This window comes from Neoarthrinium moseri (assembly GCF_022829205.1).
Source record: "Neoarthrinium moseri strain CBS 164.80 chromosome Unknown scaffold32_Wmoseri_CBS_16480, whole genome shotgun sequence".
Taxonomy (NCBI): domain Eukaryota; kingdom Fungi; phylum Ascomycota; class Sordariomycetes; order Amphisphaeriales; family Apiosporaceae; genus Neoarthrinium; species Neoarthrinium moseri.
Genome location: NW_026055146.1, coordinates 249,678 through 269,637, shown reverse-complemented (window position 1 = coordinate 269,637; position 19,960 = coordinate 249,678). Strand labels below are relative to the sequence as shown.

The following is a 19,960-nucleotide window of genomic DNA, read 5'->3' as shown; positions in this document are numbered from 1 at the left end:
GCCCCCCCTCGCAATGGAGTGAGTGAGTGAGATGATTGATAGTTTTGTGTGTATTGTTACAAAGGTAGGGTACATGTATACACATTTGCCATCTTCCTTTCCTTGTCCTGTCTAAAATGCCTGTTCTTACATCTCAGAACTGTAAATGCGTCTTTTTCTCTAGCATGTCCAGCCCGAGTCTGATACAGTAGTAGCCAAGCTGGATTCTGAACCCAGCCGCTGCCGTCCCCTGCCGTCCACGGTGTTTCTCGATTCCGGGGCCGGCCAATGCAAGCGGCGCTCGGCTTCTCTCCCTCCCCCTTTCGCGTGCCGCGGGTCCGTCTTACTCCATGGTGACGACGGCGCCGAGCTCCTTCAGGGTGGCCATGATCTTCTCGGCCTCGTCCTTGGGCACGCTCTCCTTCATCATCTTGGGCGCGCTCTCGACGAACTTCTTGCTGTCCACCAGCGACAGGCCCAGCAGGTTCTTGATCTCCTTGATCACCTTGGGCTTGGACCCGGCCTCGAACGACTGCAGCTTGACGCTGAACAGCGTCTTCTCCTGCGCGGCCGGCGCCGCCTCCTCCTCCTCCGCTGCCGCGGGCGCGGCGGCCGGGGCGGCGGCGGCGAATCCGCCGACGGGCAGGTCTGGGATGTTGAGACGTTGCTGCACGGGGGGAGACGTTAGTATCTTGTCGATATGGTGCGGTCGTAAAAGGGGTCTCTCCGTGGGTGGCGGTTTGATCAGGGGCCAGGCACAGCTCCGGCCCAGAGCAGGCTTGAGGCCCGTCCGGGGCGCAGCTGAGCGGTACATTGGTATAGGCGACCTACCTTCAAGCTTGTGACCAGGTCGGCGGTCTCGAGCAGGGTCAATTGGCTGATCTGGTCGACGATGCCGACAATCTTGGGGTTGGTGCTAACGGCGGCGTCCGTGGACTCGCACCGGCGCTGGACGAAGGCGGTCGAGGGTCTGAAGGCGGAGCGGGCGCGGATGGAGCGGGCGCAGCTGCGAGCTGCTATTCTGCAGGGAGACGACATGGTGAGAGGTGCGGGTGTGCAGGTGTGCGGGTGTGCGGCGGGCGGAGAGACGGGTGGAGGGTTCGCGACTGGTCACGTCTTGGGGTTGAGGCTTCTCGCGATCTTCGGGTCGCCCTCTCCAAAGATTTTTGGAGCGAGCGCAGGGGCCCCGTAGTTCCCAAGCTGCCCCCGGGCCCCATTGGCCGTCCCACCCTGGGGCGTCTCATTGGCTGGCCCGAGAAAAGACGCCGCCCCACTTAAAAGTTCGTGAACTTTTGCTTATCGATAGCCCGTCCAGTCGCTTTTCCCATCGCCAGAGAGCAAAGACTCGCGCGCGACACCAGGACTGAACATCTCATTCCACCACACGGAAAAAAAAACGTAGTTTTTTTTCATGTGTTTCCTACAGCAGCCATGGCGACCATCGACCTGAGCTCGCACCGGAGGTTCCTCCTCAGTGACGAGAATCTCATGAGTCAACTGCCGCCCGAGATACTGCAGATTATCCGCAGTCACGACCCCACGAACTTTCTTGATGCCGTTGCTGCTGCGGCCCTGGTCCCCGAGGCGACCAGCTCGATTTATGTCTACTTTGAGAACGTCTTCGCCGACATTTGCGCAAGATGGCTTCTCAAGCCTCGCCGCGAAGGCCAGGAGGACCGAATTATTGCCGCCTTTGCAAGAATCCTCCCATTTGCGCCTTCCCTCTCCGTTTTTCTTGAGCAGTACTTGAGAGAAACCTCGACATGTCATGGAGATGGCTCCCGAATTTTCATGGTCAACTCCTTGGACTCACTCCACGCAGGCGATCTGGTGCCAATCCTGATTGCAGTGTGGCGCTTACTCAATTTTGACAGGCGGACCTATCGCCAGTTGGTTCTTCCCTCCCAGATGCAGGCTTTGTTCAAGCACGAACGGCTGCCGGTGAGATATGTGGCCATCAGAGTTTTCTGTCTACTTCTATCGGCGTCGGACCTCAAGTTGGAAGAGTTGATACGAGAGCACGTCTCAGTCGAAGATGCGCCTGGTTTTGACTACCAAGCCCAGCGCAAAGCGTTAGCCGATGCCGAGGAAAAGGGGAAGAACCTCGACGGCGACTTCGATGGCCAAACCCTCGACCTCACCTTTCTTTCACTATTTGAGCAGCAGCGGGCCAGGGAGATAGAAGAGCTTCGACAAGAATTGAGAACTATTCCTGATGTTCCGGCCGCAAGCTTTCCCCTGCAGCTTCTCACTCCTCGTGTCATTCGTTATGGCACAACCCTTCTCCCCCGACCTCATGGCCCACCCACCTCCTCCTCCGCTCTTGTTCACACATCGACAACCCTTGTCAATCTAGAAGCGCTCTCTCGGTCTCTGCAGATGTCTGGACCGATCTTGCTCCATGGTCTACCTGGGTCTGGCAAGACCTCGGTTGTGCATGAGCTGGCTCGTGAGCTTGGCATGGACTCCGGTATGGTGACTCTCCACCTGAATGAACAGACAGACGCGAAGATGCTCATTGGTCTTTACTCGACGGACTCAAAACCCGGGTCATTCTCCTGGAGGCCCGGTGTCTTGACCACCGCAGTGAGAGAAGGGCGATGGGTATTGATTGAGGACCTCGATCGGGCCCCCAACGAAGTCATGAGCACGCTACTTCCTCTAGTAGAGCGCGGCGAACTTTTGATTCCCAGCCGAGGAGAGAAGATAGTAGCGCCCAGCAGTTTCCGCCTGTTCGCGACTGTCCGGACTTCGCGGGGCATGCATGGGCAGGAAAACCTACCGACTCTCCTCGGTCAGCGTTTCTGGCATTCAGTTCCTACCAGGATGGCCCCGCCCACCGAACTCCAGGAAATTATTCTGGGCACATATCCTCTACTCCACAAGTTCATACCCGACATCATCTCTGTTTACAACAGACTGTGCAGCCTGCCGTCTAGGTCAGCTGGGGCAGGACGAGGTATCGCTGACCGCCCAGTCACGCCTCGAGATCTTCTGAAGTGGTGTAGGCGACTCCATGAGCTGCTGATTGCTTCCGGATGTAAGACTGGCGATGAGCCCATCAGCGAGACGACAAGGGACTGGATGTTCCTGGAGGCAGTCGATTGCTTCTGCGGTAGTGTGCCAAATATGGAGGCCAAGGCTGCTCTCGTGAGTAGCATTGCTCAGCAAATGCATTTGCCCCCACAACGGGTAGACCATTATATACAGGCATATGTTCCACAGCTGGAAGAGGCTCCGAGTAGTCTCAGAGTTGGCCGGACGGTGCTGGGTCGTAAGATGAGGGGCAATAGGGTTACCAAGTCCAAGAAACCATTTGCAAGCACTAGCCATGCGAAGCGGCTTCTGGAACAGATTGCTGTAGCAGTCAAACTCCGGGAGCCGACTTTGCTGGTGGGTGAGACTGGTATTGGTAAAACGACGGTGGTACAGCAACTCGCCGAGTCGCTGGGCCACAAGCTTGTCGCTGTGAACTTGTCCCAGCAGAGCGAGGTCAGTGATCTTCTTGGAGGGTTCAAGCCAGTCAACGTACGCACTCTCGCCGTCCCATTGAAGGAAGAGTTCGAGGATCTCTTCGCCTCAACAGGTATCTCCGCCGCAAAGAATCAGAAGTATCTCGACTCTATCGGAAAATGCATTGCGAAGGCCCAGTGGACGAGGGTATCTAAGCTATGGCGAGAAGCCCCGAAGATGTTCAACAAGATTGTCGAAGAGCTCCAGAGGCAGGCAAGGACGGCGAATGGTGATGATTCTGGAGATCGTCCTCCCGTGAAACGGAGGAAAACAGAGTCTAGACTCCTGTCCCTGCTTGACCTCAGGCCTCGTTGGGATGCGTTCGATAGAAGCCTTGACCAGTTCGACGTGCAAATCTCAGGAGGCTCTGGTAGCTTCGCATTCGCGTTCGTGGAGGGAAACATCGTCAAGGCCGCCAGAAATGGCGACTGGGTACTTCTAGATGAGATCAATCTTGCCTCGCCTGACACATTGGAGAGCATTGCAGATCTGCTCGCTTCTGGTCCAAATGATGAGCCATCGATTCTCTTGTCGGAAACGGGCGAAATCGAGCGAGTGAAAGCCCATCCTGAGTTCAGAATTTTCGGCGCCATGAACCCGGCAACTGATATTGGCAAACGAGATTTGCCGATTGGTCTGCGATCGCGCTTTACAGAGTTATATGTCAGCAGCCCGGACAAAGATCTCAAAGACCTTCTTACCATCATCAAGGCATATCTGCAAGGAAATACCGCCAAAGACGAGCAGGCGGCGGATGACATCGCGAGGTTATACCTCAAAACGAAGGAGCTCGCAGATCAGAAGCGCCTTGTCGATGGAGCGAATGAAGTGCCACATTTCAGTTTGAGAACTCTGACACGAGTGCTCAGCTATGTGAACGATATTTCGCCATTCTACGGTCTACGCAGATCCCTATATGAAGGCTTCTCCATGGGTTTCCTGACATTATTGAGCAAAGCTTCTGAAGACATTCTGGTACCTGAGATTCGCCGACATCTTCTAGAGAAGCGTGGCAGTGCCAAGTCTATCTTATCTCAGCCACCGAAGCATCCTAGCGATGGCAAGCAGTACGTACGCTTTCAGAACGAGGATAAGGATCGCCACTACTGGCTCCTTCAGGGAGTCGAAACCCCAAGGAAGAACGAGGATTACGTTATCACAAAGTCAGTCGAGAGAAATCTCCTGAACTTGGTGAGGGCTACTTCCACGAGGCGCTTCCCTGTTCTTATCCAAGGTCCGACATCTGCTGGAAAGACGAGTATGATTGAATATCTTGCAAACTTCAGCGGCAACAAGTTCGTCAGAATCAACAACCACGAACACACCGATCTTCAAGAGTACCTTGGTACTTACGTGTCTGGTTCCGATGGAAAACTACGCTTTCAGGAAGGTATTCTGGTTCAAGCCCTCCGAGAAGGACACTGGATTGTACTTGATGAGCTGAACCTTGCGCCTACGGATGTTCTTGAAGCCCTCAACCGTTTGCTCGATGACAATAGAGAATTGCTCATTCCTGAGACACAGGAAGTTGTGCGTCCCCATGAGAACTTTATGCTGTTCGCAACGCAAAACCCCCCTGGCCTATATGGTGGACGAAAAGTACTATCACGTGCTTTCAGGAATCGTTTCTTGGAGCTTCACTTTGATGACATCCCGGAAAATGAGCTGCAGACTATTCTGCAAAATCGCAGCAAGTTTACCGCTCCATCTGACTGCAAGAGGATCGTGGATGTGTACAAGGAACTGGCGCGGCTTCGACAGTCAAGCAGGTTATTTGAGAACAAGGACAGCTTTGCAACTCTTCGTGACCTGTTTCGATGGGCCCTTCGTGGCGCCGAGACCCGAGTTCTCACGTTGCCGGGCGCATCACCGAGAGAAGAGATTGCCAATCAAGGGTTCATGCTTCTTGCCGAACGAGTCCGTAACGAAGAGGAACGTATCGCCGTTAAGCAGGTTATTGAGACGGTATTCAAAGTCAAGATCGATCCCGACCAGCTCTATGACGCACAAAAATCGCCCTACTTGACGCAGATGAAGTCACAAGAGAATGCCCAAGGGGTGGTGTGGAACAGTGCCATGCGCCGTCTCTACGTCCTAGTAGCACAGGCTATGGCCAATAACGAGCCTGTTCTGCTGGTCGGTGAGACTGGTTGTGGCAAAACCACAGTGTGTCAGCTACTCGCCGAAGCGCTTGGAAAGGAGCTACATATCGTCAATGCACATCAGAATACTGAGACTGGTGATTTGATCGGATCCCAACGCCCTGTGCGAAACAGAGGTGCAGTCATGGAAACATTGCAGCAGGATCTTGCCAAGGCATTTGCCTCACTCGGCCAGGCAATCGAAGGCGAAGCCGACCAGTTGCTGCAACGATACCACCAGCTAGACTCTTCACAATTGGCTTTAGTGCCTCACGATTTACAACAATGGATCAGCGCGAATGAAGTCAAGAGCAAAGCGTTGTTCGAGTGGGCCGATGGAAGTCTCGTGCATGCCATGCGGAATGGGCAGTTCTTCCTTCTCGACGAGATATCCTTGGCCGACGATTCCGTGCTGGAACGACTCAACTCCGTGCTGGAGCCTTCACGAACCTTGCTCCTGGCTGAGAAGGGTATCGATAACTCCTTCGTCAGGGCTGACGATAGCTTCAAGTTCTTTGCTACTATGAACCCCGGTGGCGACTTTGGTAAGAAGGAGCTTTCACCAGCGCTGAGAAACCGTTTCACCGAGATATGGGTCCCGCCGCTATCTGGAACCGAAGATATCCTCCAAATTATTCGGTCCAAACTGAGGTCGGAATTCCACGCCTGTGCACCAGCCATTGTCGACTTCTCCTTCTGGTTTGGGCAGAAGTTCAGATCCACTGCGGCAAGCGCTTTTTCAATCCGTGATATCTTGGTTTGGGTCAAGTTTATCAACGAAACCAGGCACATCAGCCCGGCAGCAGCTGTCATTCATGGTGCAGCAACGGTTTTCATCGATACTCTCGGCGCCAACCCTTCTGCACTCATTGCCCTTGACCCGAAGAGTATGGACTCGCAACGCCAACAGTGCCTTGACAAGCTCAGTCAGCTACTGAAGGCCGATGCTACCTCCATATACAGGGCCCCTCTTGAGCTTGTCGTGAATCTACAAGAGTTGAGAATTGGTGATTTCGCAGTAGCTCGGGCTGCCACCGATGACTTCGAGGCTGGTTTTGCGTTGCACGCTCCGACCACGAAGCTCAATGCGATGCGCGTTATCCGTGCTCTTCAAGTCCAGAAGCCGATTCTTTTGGAAGGAAGTCCCGGTGTTGGCAAAACGACTCTAGTCAGCGCGCTCGCTCGTGCCTGTGGACAACCTTTGACCAGGATCAACTTGTCAGATCAAACCGATTTGATGGACCTCTTTGGTACTGATGTCCCTGTTGAGGGCGCGGGAGCTGGCAACTTCGCGTGGAGAGATGCCCCGTTCCTGCGCGCCATGCAGAACGGAGAGTGGGTTCTTCTTGATGAGATGAATTTGGCCTCGCAGTCGGTCCTTGAAGGTCTTAATGCTTGTCTTGATCATCGTGGTGAGGTTTACATCTCCGAGCTGGACCAGACCTTCAAGCGTCACCCAAACTTCCGTCTCTTTGCCGCACAAAATCCTCACCATCAGGGTGGCGGCAGAAAGGGTCTCCCTAGCTCCTTCGTCAATCGTTTTATTGTGGTCTATGCCGACGTGTTCACCGAGGAGGATCTTCTCCTGATTGCTCAGCATAATTTCCCTGCAGTTCCCCTCGATACGGTTAAGAATCTGATCTCCTTCATTTCCAAGCTTGATGATCAGGTAGTTGTGGAGAGATCCTTCGGTACCCAGGGCTCACCTTGGGAGTTCAACCTCCGAGATACTCTCCGATGGCTGCAACTGCTCACGTCTGGCGATCCGCTTCTCAGCACTGGAAAAGTTGATGACTTCCTGGATATCGTGATCCGTCAACGATTCCGGAATGCGGGAGACAGAAAGCATGTGGATCGTATCTTTGCTGAGGCCTTCCAGTCAGCACCAAAAGAACACCAGCTATTTCACAGCAAAAGTTCTCAAGTTGCCGAAGTGGGACTTGCCATGATTCAACGAGAGAAGCTTGTTCAGCCTTCAAAGTTCCCCTGCATCAGTGAGGTTGTTCGCCTCACTGAGATCGAATCATTGCTTATTTGCATAAAGCAGAACCTGCCTTGTATCTTGGCAGGTCCATCAGGAAGTGGCAAGTCGGCTCTTCTCCAGCATGTAGCGGCACTCTGTGGGAAGGAGCTGATCACTTTCCCGATGAATGCGGATATCGATACTATGGATCTCGTCGGAGGTTTTGAGCAGCGTGACCCCCTTCGGGAAGTCAATGTTGCCCTGCGGGAACTCCAAGAGGCTCTACAAGTCTCTGTTTTAAGCCTACTGCCGCAAGCGGCGCCAGAAGCTGCTGTTGACCTGCTCAACCATCTCGAGAACATCAGTGACCAGACTGACAAGCCATCACAGTTGCTTGGCAAAATTCAGAAACTTCAAGCCCAAATCTCTTCAGATTCCCAGCTTGCCAAGCTTCTGGATAGGTCTCAGTCGTTGCTTTCTCGGTCGAATGGAATTCGCGATCCTACTTTTGAGTGGCTTGATGGTATCATCGTCCAAGCTCTGCAGAAGGGGCAGTGGCTCGTCCTCGATAACGCAAATCTGTGCAATGCCTCCGTGCTAGACAGACTCAACTCGCTGCTTGAACCTAATGGCTTCCTAATCATTAACGAGCACTGCGGACCCAATGGCGAGCCTAGAATTATCACGCCGCATCCCAACTTCAGGATTTTCCTGACCATGGACCCTCGATATGGAGAGCTTTCAAGGGCAATGCGAAACCGTGGTATTGAGATTCACATTGACTTCCACGAGTCTAGCAGACCGTCTTATCTGCAAAGAATGGCACAGGTCGAACCGAGCTTGGCAAGATACGAAATGCTAGGTGCTGCTGCATTGGATGATGCTAATAAGAGCACACAATTCGCTTACCTGGCTGCCGAAAACCTCGGCAGGTCCGATTTGTCCAACCTCGTGAGGTATTCGAGCCACACGAGAAGGAAGTTGATCAAACGCAAGCTGTGGGACTCGCTCGACCGAACAGAGAAAACGCGACAAGCAGCACTGGATCAACTACTTCAGTTCACTCAGACAACCTCTAACACTCCCGGCAAGATTCTGGCGGCCATACATGAGATGAGCAGTACATTGACATCGGCCGCTCTCCCAGGACTTGGAGATGTGCAGCCCTTCCACCCTTTGCAAAACACCACCATCTTGCCGTTGCTACTAGGGTACAACACTGGACTCCCTGGCTGGGTTGCTACATGCTATGAGACCTATATGGGTGTTGCCAAGGCTCGATCTGCTCTACATGGACAAGCTACTTCTTCGAACGGCAGAAATCCATCAGACTGCAACCGTCTTCAGCGGTCGTGCATGGCGAACAGAGCTCCCGCTGTCTCGAAAGACTCGACTGTCGGAGCTGCCAAGTTTCTCGAAGGCAGTCTTGATGCAATCGAAACTTACATATGTGCTCAGCTTACATCTGCGAGCAACTGGAAAGAGCGCCGCTTCCTCATAAACGGTTTGATGCACTTCTGGTGGAGGACGTACAGGCTCCTTACAAATGACGAGACCCTCGGAAAGTACAATGAGGCCCGTTTCCAAGCTCATCTTGGCCAAGGAGGCGAAGTCTTGATGTCATTTTTATCTGGGGCCAAGGATGACACTGCTCGCGAACTCGCAGCGTACCTTCTAACTGGCCTCGAGGAGAGCTTCATTGCAGGTTTCAGACTCACTACAGGGTTGAGTATGGAAGCGCTGTGGCACGCCTATAGACCTGTGCCAATAACTACTGCCTCGATAGGCCAGAGAGCCGACGCCCTTGAGTTCTACGCACCCCAGTTTGACAACGTCAAATGGCATAAAGGGGCGTCTATTGCTGATATCGGAAATCTCGTGGCATCTCTATCTAAGACCTACCGCCTCCTGCGAGACGACATACCTAACGCCGATGAAATCATCCAGACTTATCGTGCAGAGATGGAAAAGCTTAGCACTGCAGAGGCGCGCGATGCTGGCGCACGACCAAACATGTCGGCCGAATTCGAGGTTCTCCGTCAAGCCATAGTTCTTGAGGCCAGCGCAACTAGGAAGTCTCTCGCCGACATCATAACCGATGACTTGGTGGTTCTCTCGGATCTCCCAATGAAGGCTCACTTGCGCCTTCAAACCGCGACTTCAACGTGTCAGCCTTTGCAGTCTGTCGCATATCTCATGGGCGCCCATGCACTACGCCAATCGGATAACCTGGATGAACACTCGAAGCCCGTCGATCACCCTTGGACCAAGAGCATTTCGGCAAGCATTGTGTCGAAGCTTGAATCTGTGAACTCAATTGACCTGAAATCCCTGCATATGCTGGAAGCTGAGCTACCGATTCTGGCCAGACAAGTGGCAGTATCTTCAGAAGCTATCACTGATGATACGCTTGACAAGCTTGCCGACGTGCTGCGACTTTTGATGCAAGACGTAGTTCAGACTTTGGGCCCCGAGTACGCATCAGCCTTCAGGGAAGTTCAGCTTGAGCTTCTGAAGACCCTCGAAAGCTCTTCACTCAGCATAAGTGAAAGTGGTCTCTTGTACGGCATGAGCGCTCTGCAACATTTTGCGCTACACGGCCAGCCTCACCTGACAACACTGACATCAGACCATCTTATTCCAGCGATGGTCTCCCTATCAGCTGCCAACAAGGAAATCGAGCCTAGACGCACATACTTAGCCAACGCATGGACTCAATTCGGGCTGTATCTCGTCAAGCTCTATATTCCTGATAAAATGTTTGACCCACAGCTGAAGCCCCAGATGGTGGCACAAAGCCATGAAGAACGACTGCAGCAACTCAACGAACAACTGAAATCACTTCAGCAATTTGCGAACTTCTTCACAGGTCAATCCACCAGCTTACGATCCGATTTGGTGCAAGAAGAGGTCGTTCATGTCGGCGCTACCCCTGAATTCCCTGTGGCTGTTTACAGAGATACCCACAGCACAAAGTTACAGGATCTACAGGGACATTTCAACAGTCTTTTGAAGACAGTTCTTGGCGCTGATATCACATCAGTCTTCTTCCAGCACTGCTTTGGCTCTGAGCTGGCTACTCAGCAGCTGCAGCTGATCCGTCAGAATATTTCACTCGTCGTCTATAGGATGGGAGCATACTCCGACCCCTCTGCATACGAGGACTTGAGGGTTCCTGCGATCAATATCATCCACTGCCTTGAGGTTGGACTTTCTTTGGCTGAAGTTGCTTCAGCTCAACGTGTCAATACCCACAGTTCGAATACGCTCCTGAATATCGTTCCATTCATCGGAGCAGGTACGGGTCACAATCTCAAGAAGCAGATCGATATTGACGGATTCGAGCTCATGTCTTACTTCTCCAATGTTGTTTCTGTGGAGGGCATCGCAAGTCTGAACGCATCCATGCGCCGCACGCTCTCCCAGACGATTCACTCTTTCTACGATCAGTGGAGCCAGAAACTCGAAGCCGATCGCAAGGCAGAAGAGCAAAGGAAGAGCATGTATCGGTACCGAGGTGGCTTCGACGAACATGAGGCTGCAGAGAAGGAGGAGTTTGACCAGCTCTTTCCCAGCTACGACGACCAAGAGGCCGAGGCGATCGGTTTTCATAAGCCCCAGATACAGGATGCACGTACCTTCGCCATCAAACTGGCTGAAGTTCACCGATCTATCTTCTTGGCGCCTCACGATGCTTCTGGTAGTATCAGGGCCTTTTGCAAGCTAGCCATTCGCAAAATTTCAAAGAATACCAAAGAGTGGGTACCAGATGGAACTCTGCTTCCTGCCACTCTTTTGGTACTAGATGAAAAGTTGGCGGAGCTCACTGCTACGACGACCTCACCAAATTATAACTTCTACGCGGATTCCAACCTTCCTGAGGTGCGCAAGCTCGTCAAGCTTGTCAACGAGACCCGAATTCGCTTCCGCCAGTTGCAACAAGTAGACGAGATTGGACACATGGTACCGCTTCAGGATGTCATTAATGCTTGCGACAAGGTCATGGAGCTCCCACATTCCGAGCCTTTAGCCAAGATTATCACGGTTGTCGAGAAACTACATGGATTCGTCTATGAATGGCAGTTTGGAGGCTGGGCAAGCAAGGTCTATGCCGTCCTGCCATTGTACAACCGGTTGACAGACATGCTCGTCTCATGGCGCCGACTGGAGCTATCCACCTGGGGCCGGCTATTCGACATGGAGTTCAAGAAATCCCAAGACGACGCCAACTCCTGGTGGTTCGTTGCCTATCAAGCAGTCGTTGCTGGACCCATGGCCCTGGCCCAATCCGACGAGGACCTCCATGCTCATGCTGCGAACCTGTTGAAAGAGCTCGAAACGTACTTTTCTTCAGCCACTGTCGGTCAATTCGTCACTCGTTTGGATCTAATGAGACAACTGCACAAGCAACTTGAGCTTCTGGTCCTTGACTGGCCATCCATATCAGTTATCCGCGACGCAGTCCAGAACTTCATTGGATTCTACGCTCATTTCGAAAAAGCCGCACAGGAATCGCTACAAAGAGGTCGTACTCCGATTGAAAAGCAGATGAAAGATGTCCTACTGTTTGCGAGCTGGAAGGACACCAATATTGCTGCGCTGCGAGAGAGCGCCCGCAAATCCCATCTGAAGCTATTCAGACTGATCAAGAAGTTCCGTGATGTACTCGGACAGCCCATGAAGACTATTATCGACCAGGGACTCCCAGACGAGACTCATTCAGATAATCCACCCAATCAAGCACAGAATGTTGTCTCCGTAAATGCAGCTGCTCTGGCCCAATGCGAGCAGAATGTCTCAGGCTGGTCCACAGAGTACAAGAGACTTGCCAACGTACAGCGAACTGTGGACATTATGGTCAAGATGGGCAGCATTCCCGCTTCCGGTGTCGACGCTGTTGATAGCATTTCGTCTTTCTTAACCAGTCTTCACACTCTGTCAGCCGAATTGCGCAAGGAAACCCCTGGTACTCTAACTGAGGAGAACAAGAACCTGGTGAAGCATCTCAAGTCCCGGAAGCGCAAGCTCTATGCCGAGACATTCAAGGCTGTCAGAGAGATGGGATTCAACTACAACCTCGGAACCGACGCGCTGGAAAAGCAGGACTCTCTTGCCGCGGTCCTTTCAAGGTCGAGCCCAATTATCTCAGAACTTGTTCCCGCCAACAGTGCCTCAGAATACTACTTCCACAAGATCCTCGACCTGGCCCCACGATTCCGCAACGCCGCTCACGATCACAACGAAGACCTCACGGCTGCTGAGGTTGGCAGAAGTATTGGATTTCTCGAGGGCATACTACAAATCATCATCAACCAGCGCCAGACTCTCTCGGCGACGCTCCTTACTACAGAGAGTCTTACGGTCAAGGTTCAACAGGCTCAGACACTTGCAGCCGCTACCCACGGTGAGATCCATGCAAGAGAAAAGAGGAAGTCGAATGCCCCGAAGGCATCCGCCTGGATTGTGCCCATTCTGGAAGTTGCTGCGCAGTTGATCGCAATACACGGCAAATTTGGAGCGATTGACAACAGCTCAATTCTCAGTAGTCTCAGCGAGTGGCGTCACAAACTCTCGAGTATCCCTGGGAGATTTGCGACATCTGGCACATTACCTCGTGGGCTCGTCTCAGCTGACCGCTTGAAGGCTGAGACTGAGTTCGCTAGACTGATTCAGGACCTGGATGCAGATTTGCAGATTCAGAGCGAATCAAGGCCCGACCTAGCCTTCATACTCGACAAGATACAACTGTGGACTTTGTTTGACGAACAGGAAGTTCCGCTCTCTGTTTCAGGCAAAGACAACCAGACCAAACTGCTCAACGCTATCAAGAAACTCTGTGACAGCATTCTCGTCGCTGTCGAGCAATTCAACAAGTCTATGGCGAACCTACCCACTTCGTCCGAGGAGTCAGGTTGGCTGATGAAGTACGATGAAACTCTGATGACTGCTACAAAGGCTCTCCACATGGATAAGATCATCAAGACCCTTGAGCATGCCTTGTCCTCATTCGTCGAAGTCAACCTTGAGGATGTTGAAATTAACAGCCTGGCATCATCGCTCATGGCTGTGACTTGCCCTATCATTGAGCAGTACCATATCATCTGCAGGTCTCACGTCTTGAGCTACGCGCATCTCAATCATAGCACTTCTAAGATGGCCCACACTCTGAGCAAGAGCTTTGTTCAACTCGCCGGCCAAGGCTTCTGCACGCCTCAAGAAAAGTCTGACGAAGAATCCGGTGACAGCGGCAAGCTAGAAAGCGGCACAGGCCTCGGCGAAGGAGAAGGCGCAGACGATATCAGCAAGGACATCCAACCTGACGAAGACCTTTCTGAACTAGCTCAGGAGAAGAACAAGGAGTCCAAGGACGGCGAAGAGCTTGAAGATGAGAAAGATGCCGTCGATATGGCCGACGAGGACCTTGAGGGCGAAGTTGGCAGCGTTGCTGGTGAAGACGACGACGAAAAGGGGTCCAAATCAGGTGACGAAGAGGATGAAGAGAACGACATGGACGAAGAGACCGGAGATGTCGATGACCTGGACCCCGACGCCGTTGATGAAAAGATGTGGGATGGCGACAACGAAGAAGAGGCGGAGAAAGATCAACAAGGCGACAAGTCCAAGGGTCAACAGAAGAAGGATGAACAGATGGCTGCCGATCAGAAGCCAGACGACAAGGACGCCCAGCCTGAGGAAGATGGCGAGCAGCAGGGTGATGAAGATGAGAACGAAGATCTCGGCGCCGAGCAGGATGAGGATGTGCAGTTCGACGAGATGAACCATCAGGACCAGAATGTCCAGGAGCAAGAGACCCTGGCCTTGCCGGACGATATGGACATTGACGGAAATGACGATGATGATATGTCATCAATTAGCGACGACGATTTGGACAAGCTGTCTGATGTGGAGGAGCAAGATACGAATGAGCAAGGAGAGCTGAGCGACAAGGAGAGTGAACATGGCGATGATGCAGACATGAATGTGCCTGCGGACGAGGAGAAGGAAGATGCGGAGACAGAAGAACAGCAGGACGAGGAGAACGCCAATATCAAGGAGAACGAGGAGGTGGACCAGGATCGGGATCAAGATGACGAGGCTGAGGATCGCGAGAAGGCCGACAACGCACCGATGAACGACGAAAGCAACGCCGACAACGTGGCGCCAAGCGATGCCCAGAACGGCGGCCAAGACCAAGACGCCAACCAGACTGAGGATCAAGATCAGGATGGTTCTCAAGACAATAGCGCTCAGCGCGAGAGTGGCGAGATGGGAGAGAGTGCTGCGGATCAAGAAACGTCTAGCGGCAACAAGGGCAGCGTCTCCCAAGCCCAGGAACAACCAGCCCAGTCAGAAATGGAGGATGCCAGGGACTCGGCTATTGAGCAGCCATTCAAGGCTTTGGGTGACGCGTTAGAGAAGTTCTACCGCCAGCAGCGGGATATCAAGGAGTCGCGAAAGGATCCGGCTGAGCAACAACAACAGCAGCAGCCTATGCCAGATATGAACGAACAAGAGATGGCATCTCGGGAGTTCCAACATCTCCAGGACGATGAAACGGCTGCTGACACTCAGGCAATCGGGACTGCTACCGAAGAGGAGTCCCGCCCTTTCGACGACACCATGGCGATTGACGATGAAACTCAAGCTCAAGATAGTAGAGTTCAGCAGCCGGACGAGGAACAAGCTGGCCGAGACGAGGACAGTGCTGACAAGATGGACACTTCTGAACCGTTGGAGTCCAGCACAAAACAAGAACCACAGACCGATGAACCTCGGACGGGAGTGTCGACTCGACAGGGTGCTTATGACCGAGAGGATACGCCGCCTATGGATGGAGCAGTTGAGCTAGAAGAGGATGACGACGAAGAAGACGTTGAAGAAGCATCAGTCCAGCTTGAGTCAACTCACTTGTCAGGTCCTGCGCAGGACTTGAGAGACTTTGACGAGTCAATGCAGCAGTGGACCACCTTCCAGACCAAGACGAACCCGCTGTCTCTGTCGCTTACTTCGCAGCTTCGCCTCATCCTCACTCCGTCTCAGTCAACCAAGCTTTCTGGATCTTACCGTACCGGTAAGCGCCTCAACATCAAGCGCATCATTCCATATATCGCATCGAGCTACAAACGCGACAAGATCTGGATGCGCCGCGCCATCCCCACAAAGCGATCTTACCAGATCCTCCTCTGCGTCGATGACAGTAAATCCATGGGCGAGTCATCGTCCGGTACCCTGGCTCTTGAGTCCCTTGTCATGGTCTCGCGTGCATTGACCATGCTTGAGGTTGGTCAAGTCGGTGTCCTGGGCTTTGGTGCCAACACTTTCATGGCCCATGAGTTCGCCGAGCCATTTGCTTCCCACGACGCTGGCGCCAAGGTTTTGCAGAAGTTCTCCTTCAACCAGGACCACACCGACATCCGCCAGCTCGTGCGTGACACGATCTCGCGCTTCCGAACAGCGCGCCTCCAAAACCCCGGCCGAGGCTCCGAGGACCTCTGGCAGCTTGCCCTCGTCCTCTCGGACGGCCTGACCCCGTCTGCGGAGCACGAGGACATCCGCCGCCTCCTGAGAGAGGCACACGAGGAGCGCATCATGGTCGTCTTCATCGTCATGGACGACACAGCGTCCAAGAAGCGCGATAGCGTGCTCAACCTGCGCACGGTGCAATTCGTCAAGGACGCTCTCGGCAACACCACGGGCGAGATCAGCTGGGAGTACTACCTCGACAGCTTCCCCTTTCAGTACTACCTGATCGTGCACAACCTGGAGGACCTCCCCGGTGCGTTGGCAGGACTGCTGAGATCCTGGTTCGCTGAGGTCAATGCGTAAAAGGGGAGAAAGATAGACAGAGTAGAAGCAGCTAAGAAGCATAGGTGGCGTTTCAGGAGTTGTTGCATAGTGATTGATTGCATATAGATGGATTATACCACAATTGACAGTTTTCTTGCCTTATATTTGGACGCCCGCCTTATGGACGAGTGATTGCAAAATGGATTGTGCCGTGTGTGCAAGCCACAGCGAGTGCTATGTAGCGTCCCCGTGACCCCTCAATTCTTGATTCTCCATTGGTTGATTCGGGGCGTAGCGCAAGCCCTGATTCAAAGTTCAGCTGTTCGATCTCAGCTGTCCTCAACAGGCTCTTTTCATCTTTCTACTACCAAGTTTGACGACTCCCACCCCACCAATTGCATGCAGTATTTCGTCTGTCGGAATGCGGCTCATCAACTCGAAAACCAAAGAGTTGGTGGAGTTCTCTGGCCCGTCAATCCCAGTCTACGCCATACTCTCGCACACATGGACCGAAGGCGAAGAGGTGAGCTTCCGGGATATGCAACTAACCCAAGCCCACCCCAAAGAGAGCGGTGACGCTTCTGCGGACTCAATCCGATCACGGTCGGGTTTCCGGAAGATCGAAAGATGCTGCAACCAGGCATTGCGAAATGGACAAGAGTGGGTTTGGGTTGACACATGCTGCATCGACAAAAGTAGCAGCGCAGAGCTGTCCGAAGCCATTAACTCCATGTTCCAGTGGTACAAGCAGTCAGCAGTATGTTATGCTGTGCTTACGGATGTTTCCGAAGTACCTGGGGGCTCGGAGAACTTCAATGAGAGCCTCCGGAAGAGCAGGTGGTTTCAAAGGGGTTGGACGCTCCAGGAACTGCTGGCACCGACTGATTTGCAAATGTTCAATGCTTCCTGGCAGCCTATCGGGAAGCTGGGCAGCGATATTGCTTTCTCTGATACTATCTCGTCTATCACCGGCATACCGCGTGCATATCTCCATGGTCAAGACCTCAGGTATGCGAGCATCTCGCAGAGGATGTCGTGGGCTGCTTGGAGGGAAACGACGCGTAAGGAAGATATGGCGTACTGTCTGCTTGGGATTTTCGACGTCCATATGGCGCTCCTCTACGGCGAGGGAGACAAGGCATTCACTCGATTGCAAGAGGAAATCATCAAGAACTATGACGACCATACTATTCTGGCATGGGGCAACTTTGTTGACGAAACTGAGCCTGCTCCATCCTATATCGATAGTGTGGGAATTCTTGCGCGATCTCCAAGAGACTTCGCTCACTCAGGCACTCTATTACCCCGACGAGAAATCATCCCAAACGGAGACAGCCCCTTCGAGATGACGAACAAGGGCCTTCGAATCGACTTGTATTTCAACTTAAAGGGTCTTGCCATGCTCGAGTGCTACGACAGGAATAATCCCGCGAAGTCGCTGTACTTGCGCGTCGCCAACTCAAAGGACTTATCAACACCATTCGCAATCTATTCTCCTCCCTTAGATGGCAGTCTTCTGTCACGGCAAGGGCGGTCCATCGTAGCTATTACCAATCCGTTTTCTATCAAGGAGTATACCCCATTGCCGAGCTATCGTCCAGGACGGCGAAACCTCTTGGCATATATGAAGCTTTTCATCGAATTCAAGTCCTTCAGACGAGGTGTCTACCTTAATCGCCACAACACCCCTCATGTGGTTCCCAGTGTGTCGATCACATTCCCACCAGGCTTTGACTGGAACATTGGGGGCTCCGATGGTTGGCAAAATGATCTTACGATGGGGCCAAATAGTATTACCTTCATAGGCCCTCGAACGATGACCATGACTGGCAGACAGTCCGCCTACATATATGTCAAAAGCAGTCCTGGATCTTCCGAGAAAGGTCACGGGCATGCATTTCTTCTCATGTTATCATTACATTGGTTAGGATCCAAAGCACCTCAGGTGACATGTAAGCTCGCTTTGGCCTCGGACTCCAGGCCGGTGAGTTGGCCTGGGGGTCGTATTCGTCAACCCACCAGGAGTTGTGGCAAGGACGCGATTGTAGTCAATGGTCAAGTCATTACAACCAGGGTTATCCGGTCTGTTCCGGAAACGCTCGTTTTCCTCCTTGTGTCGGGAGAGGGGCACGCCCAAGATTCATGGCCATTCCACTTCCTTCGGTTATCTCCTTACGATACCGTGTTCATGTGGAGATTAGTAGATACATTCGGTCCGATATTCTTCTTGGTGTGGTCCCTATTGCGACTCCTCGGGGTGCAAAATGACGCGTTTCTGTTCATCGCATTAGTGAGCATGTTCAAGGGTAATGTCTCCAGCCTTAACTCTTTTACCTTGAGGATTGGGATTCGAGCATTCGTTGTTGTTTGTTTATTTGCTTCAAGCCTGAAACATGTTATCAACTGCTCTTAATGGGACTCAGAATCAACGGTCTGGGCATATCACATAAAAACGAATTAGTATGTTATTATGAAGCATTTTCATCCCTAATTTCGTTGAATTGGAAGAGCTTTCTGTCATTAGACTTTAGTAGTCTGTTCATTCCTCAATTTTAGTAGTTCATATAAAAGTACAATCAGTTGATAGGAATTACCTGGATCACTAATTTGTTATACCTAACCTGTCGTACCTAGACCAACCCAATGTTTATTCTCTACTCGTCGTCATCGTCGTCATCATCATCCCAGTCATTGCCGGACGAGTAGAGATAGCCATTGAGATTGTTTTTCCTTAGAAATCTGTCCAGAACCCCAGCAACCTTCTCATTATCCAGATCTGCGAACGCGCTATGGGTGCTTCCTTTCAGCCCGGCGTCGTTGGCGAGATTCAGTACCTGAGCATTGCCTCCATATAGATTGATCAGCTTCGCAGTTAGTCTCGATTGCTGAACCCAGGGATCTGTTTCCGGTCTGTTGTCGCCCCAGACGAACTGTATCGCTGGTATCTTGGCCAATTTCTTGAAACGCTCAAGAGGGACCACAAATGGGCCGAAAGCCGGTCCAGGCCCTGACCCTGCCGTGATGTTGGCGTTATCGGGATACACGTATCCGATGCTTTCATACATCACTATGCCCTTGATATTAGTTCCATTGGCCTTAGTAGCCATCATCATTGCTCTTAATCCACCAGCCGAGTTTGTGAGGTACACAATACTGTTCCCAACCTTGCCCGAATCGGCAGCAATTGCTGCAACTTCGCTTTGCAACTCGACATTCTCTACAGTGTCGATTTCCACGTAGCGGGCGGAAGTGGCCTGCTGCCACGCCTCTTGGCTCCAGGTCGGGAACTGGACCCCCGGGTACCACACTCCAAATTTAGGTCCGAACTTCCACGCCACCCAATTACCCTGATCACGGTATTCAGGAACATAGGTCATGGGCTCACAAGCCCAGTTTGCTCGGCCTACTCTTGGTCCATCCCATAGGTATACGGGATAGTTCCGTCGCAGGTATTTGTCCTTGAACCCTTCGCCTCCGTCCCAACGGTTCTGCCATATTTGGGTACTGGCGCTGTGCCACATGACTAGCGAGGTCTTACGCGGTGTGCGAGGGATGAAGTATTCCATATAACCATGAT

The 19,960-nt window shown here is 52.5% G+C and overlaps 4 protein-coding genes across 4 annotated transcripts; 2 read left to right on the top strand and 2 right to left on the bottom strand.

Moving 5' to 3' along the window:
* Window positions 1-322: 322 nt before the first annotated feature.
* On the bottom strand, window positions 323-1,017 carry JN550_007994 (uncharacterized protein; the record flags this gene model as incomplete). Its single annotated transcript, XM_049319907.1, has 2 exons — window positions 323-646; window positions 811-1,017. 2 exons carry the CDS (start codon window positions 1,015-1,017, stop codon window positions 323-325), a joined length of 531 nt encoding a protein of 176 aa, XP_049170061.1.
* Window positions 1,018-1,410: 393 nt separating this feature from the next.
* Window positions 1,411-16,422, top strand: JN550_007993 (uncharacterized protein; the record flags this gene model as incomplete). Its single annotated transcript, XM_049319906.1, has 2 exons — window positions 1,411-6,332; window positions 6,420-16,422. The coding sequence occupies 2 exons, from the start codon at window positions 1,411-1,413 to the stop codon at window positions 16,420-16,422; spliced, it is 14,925 nt and encodes a 4,974-aa protein (XP_049170060.1).
* A 382-nt stretch (window positions 16,423-16,804) lies between these two features.
* On the top strand, window positions 16,805-18,796 carry JN550_007992 (uncharacterized protein; the record flags this gene model as incomplete). The annotated part of the gene is made up of 1 exon (XM_049319905.1): window positions 16,805-18,796. One exon carries the CDS (start codon window positions 16,805-16,807, stop codon window positions 18,794-18,796), a length of 1,992 nt encoding a protein of 663 aa, XP_049170059.1.
* Window positions 18,797-19,037: 241 nt separating this feature from the next.
* Window positions 19,038-19,904, bottom strand: JN550_007991 (uncharacterized protein; the record flags this gene model as incomplete). The annotated part of the gene is made up of 1 exon (XM_049319904.1): window positions 19,038-19,904. The coding sequence occupies one exon, from the start codon at window positions 19,902-19,904 to the stop codon at window positions 19,038-19,040; it is 867 nt and encodes a 288-aa protein (XP_049170058.1).
* Window positions 19,905-19,960: the final 56 nt, after the last annotated feature.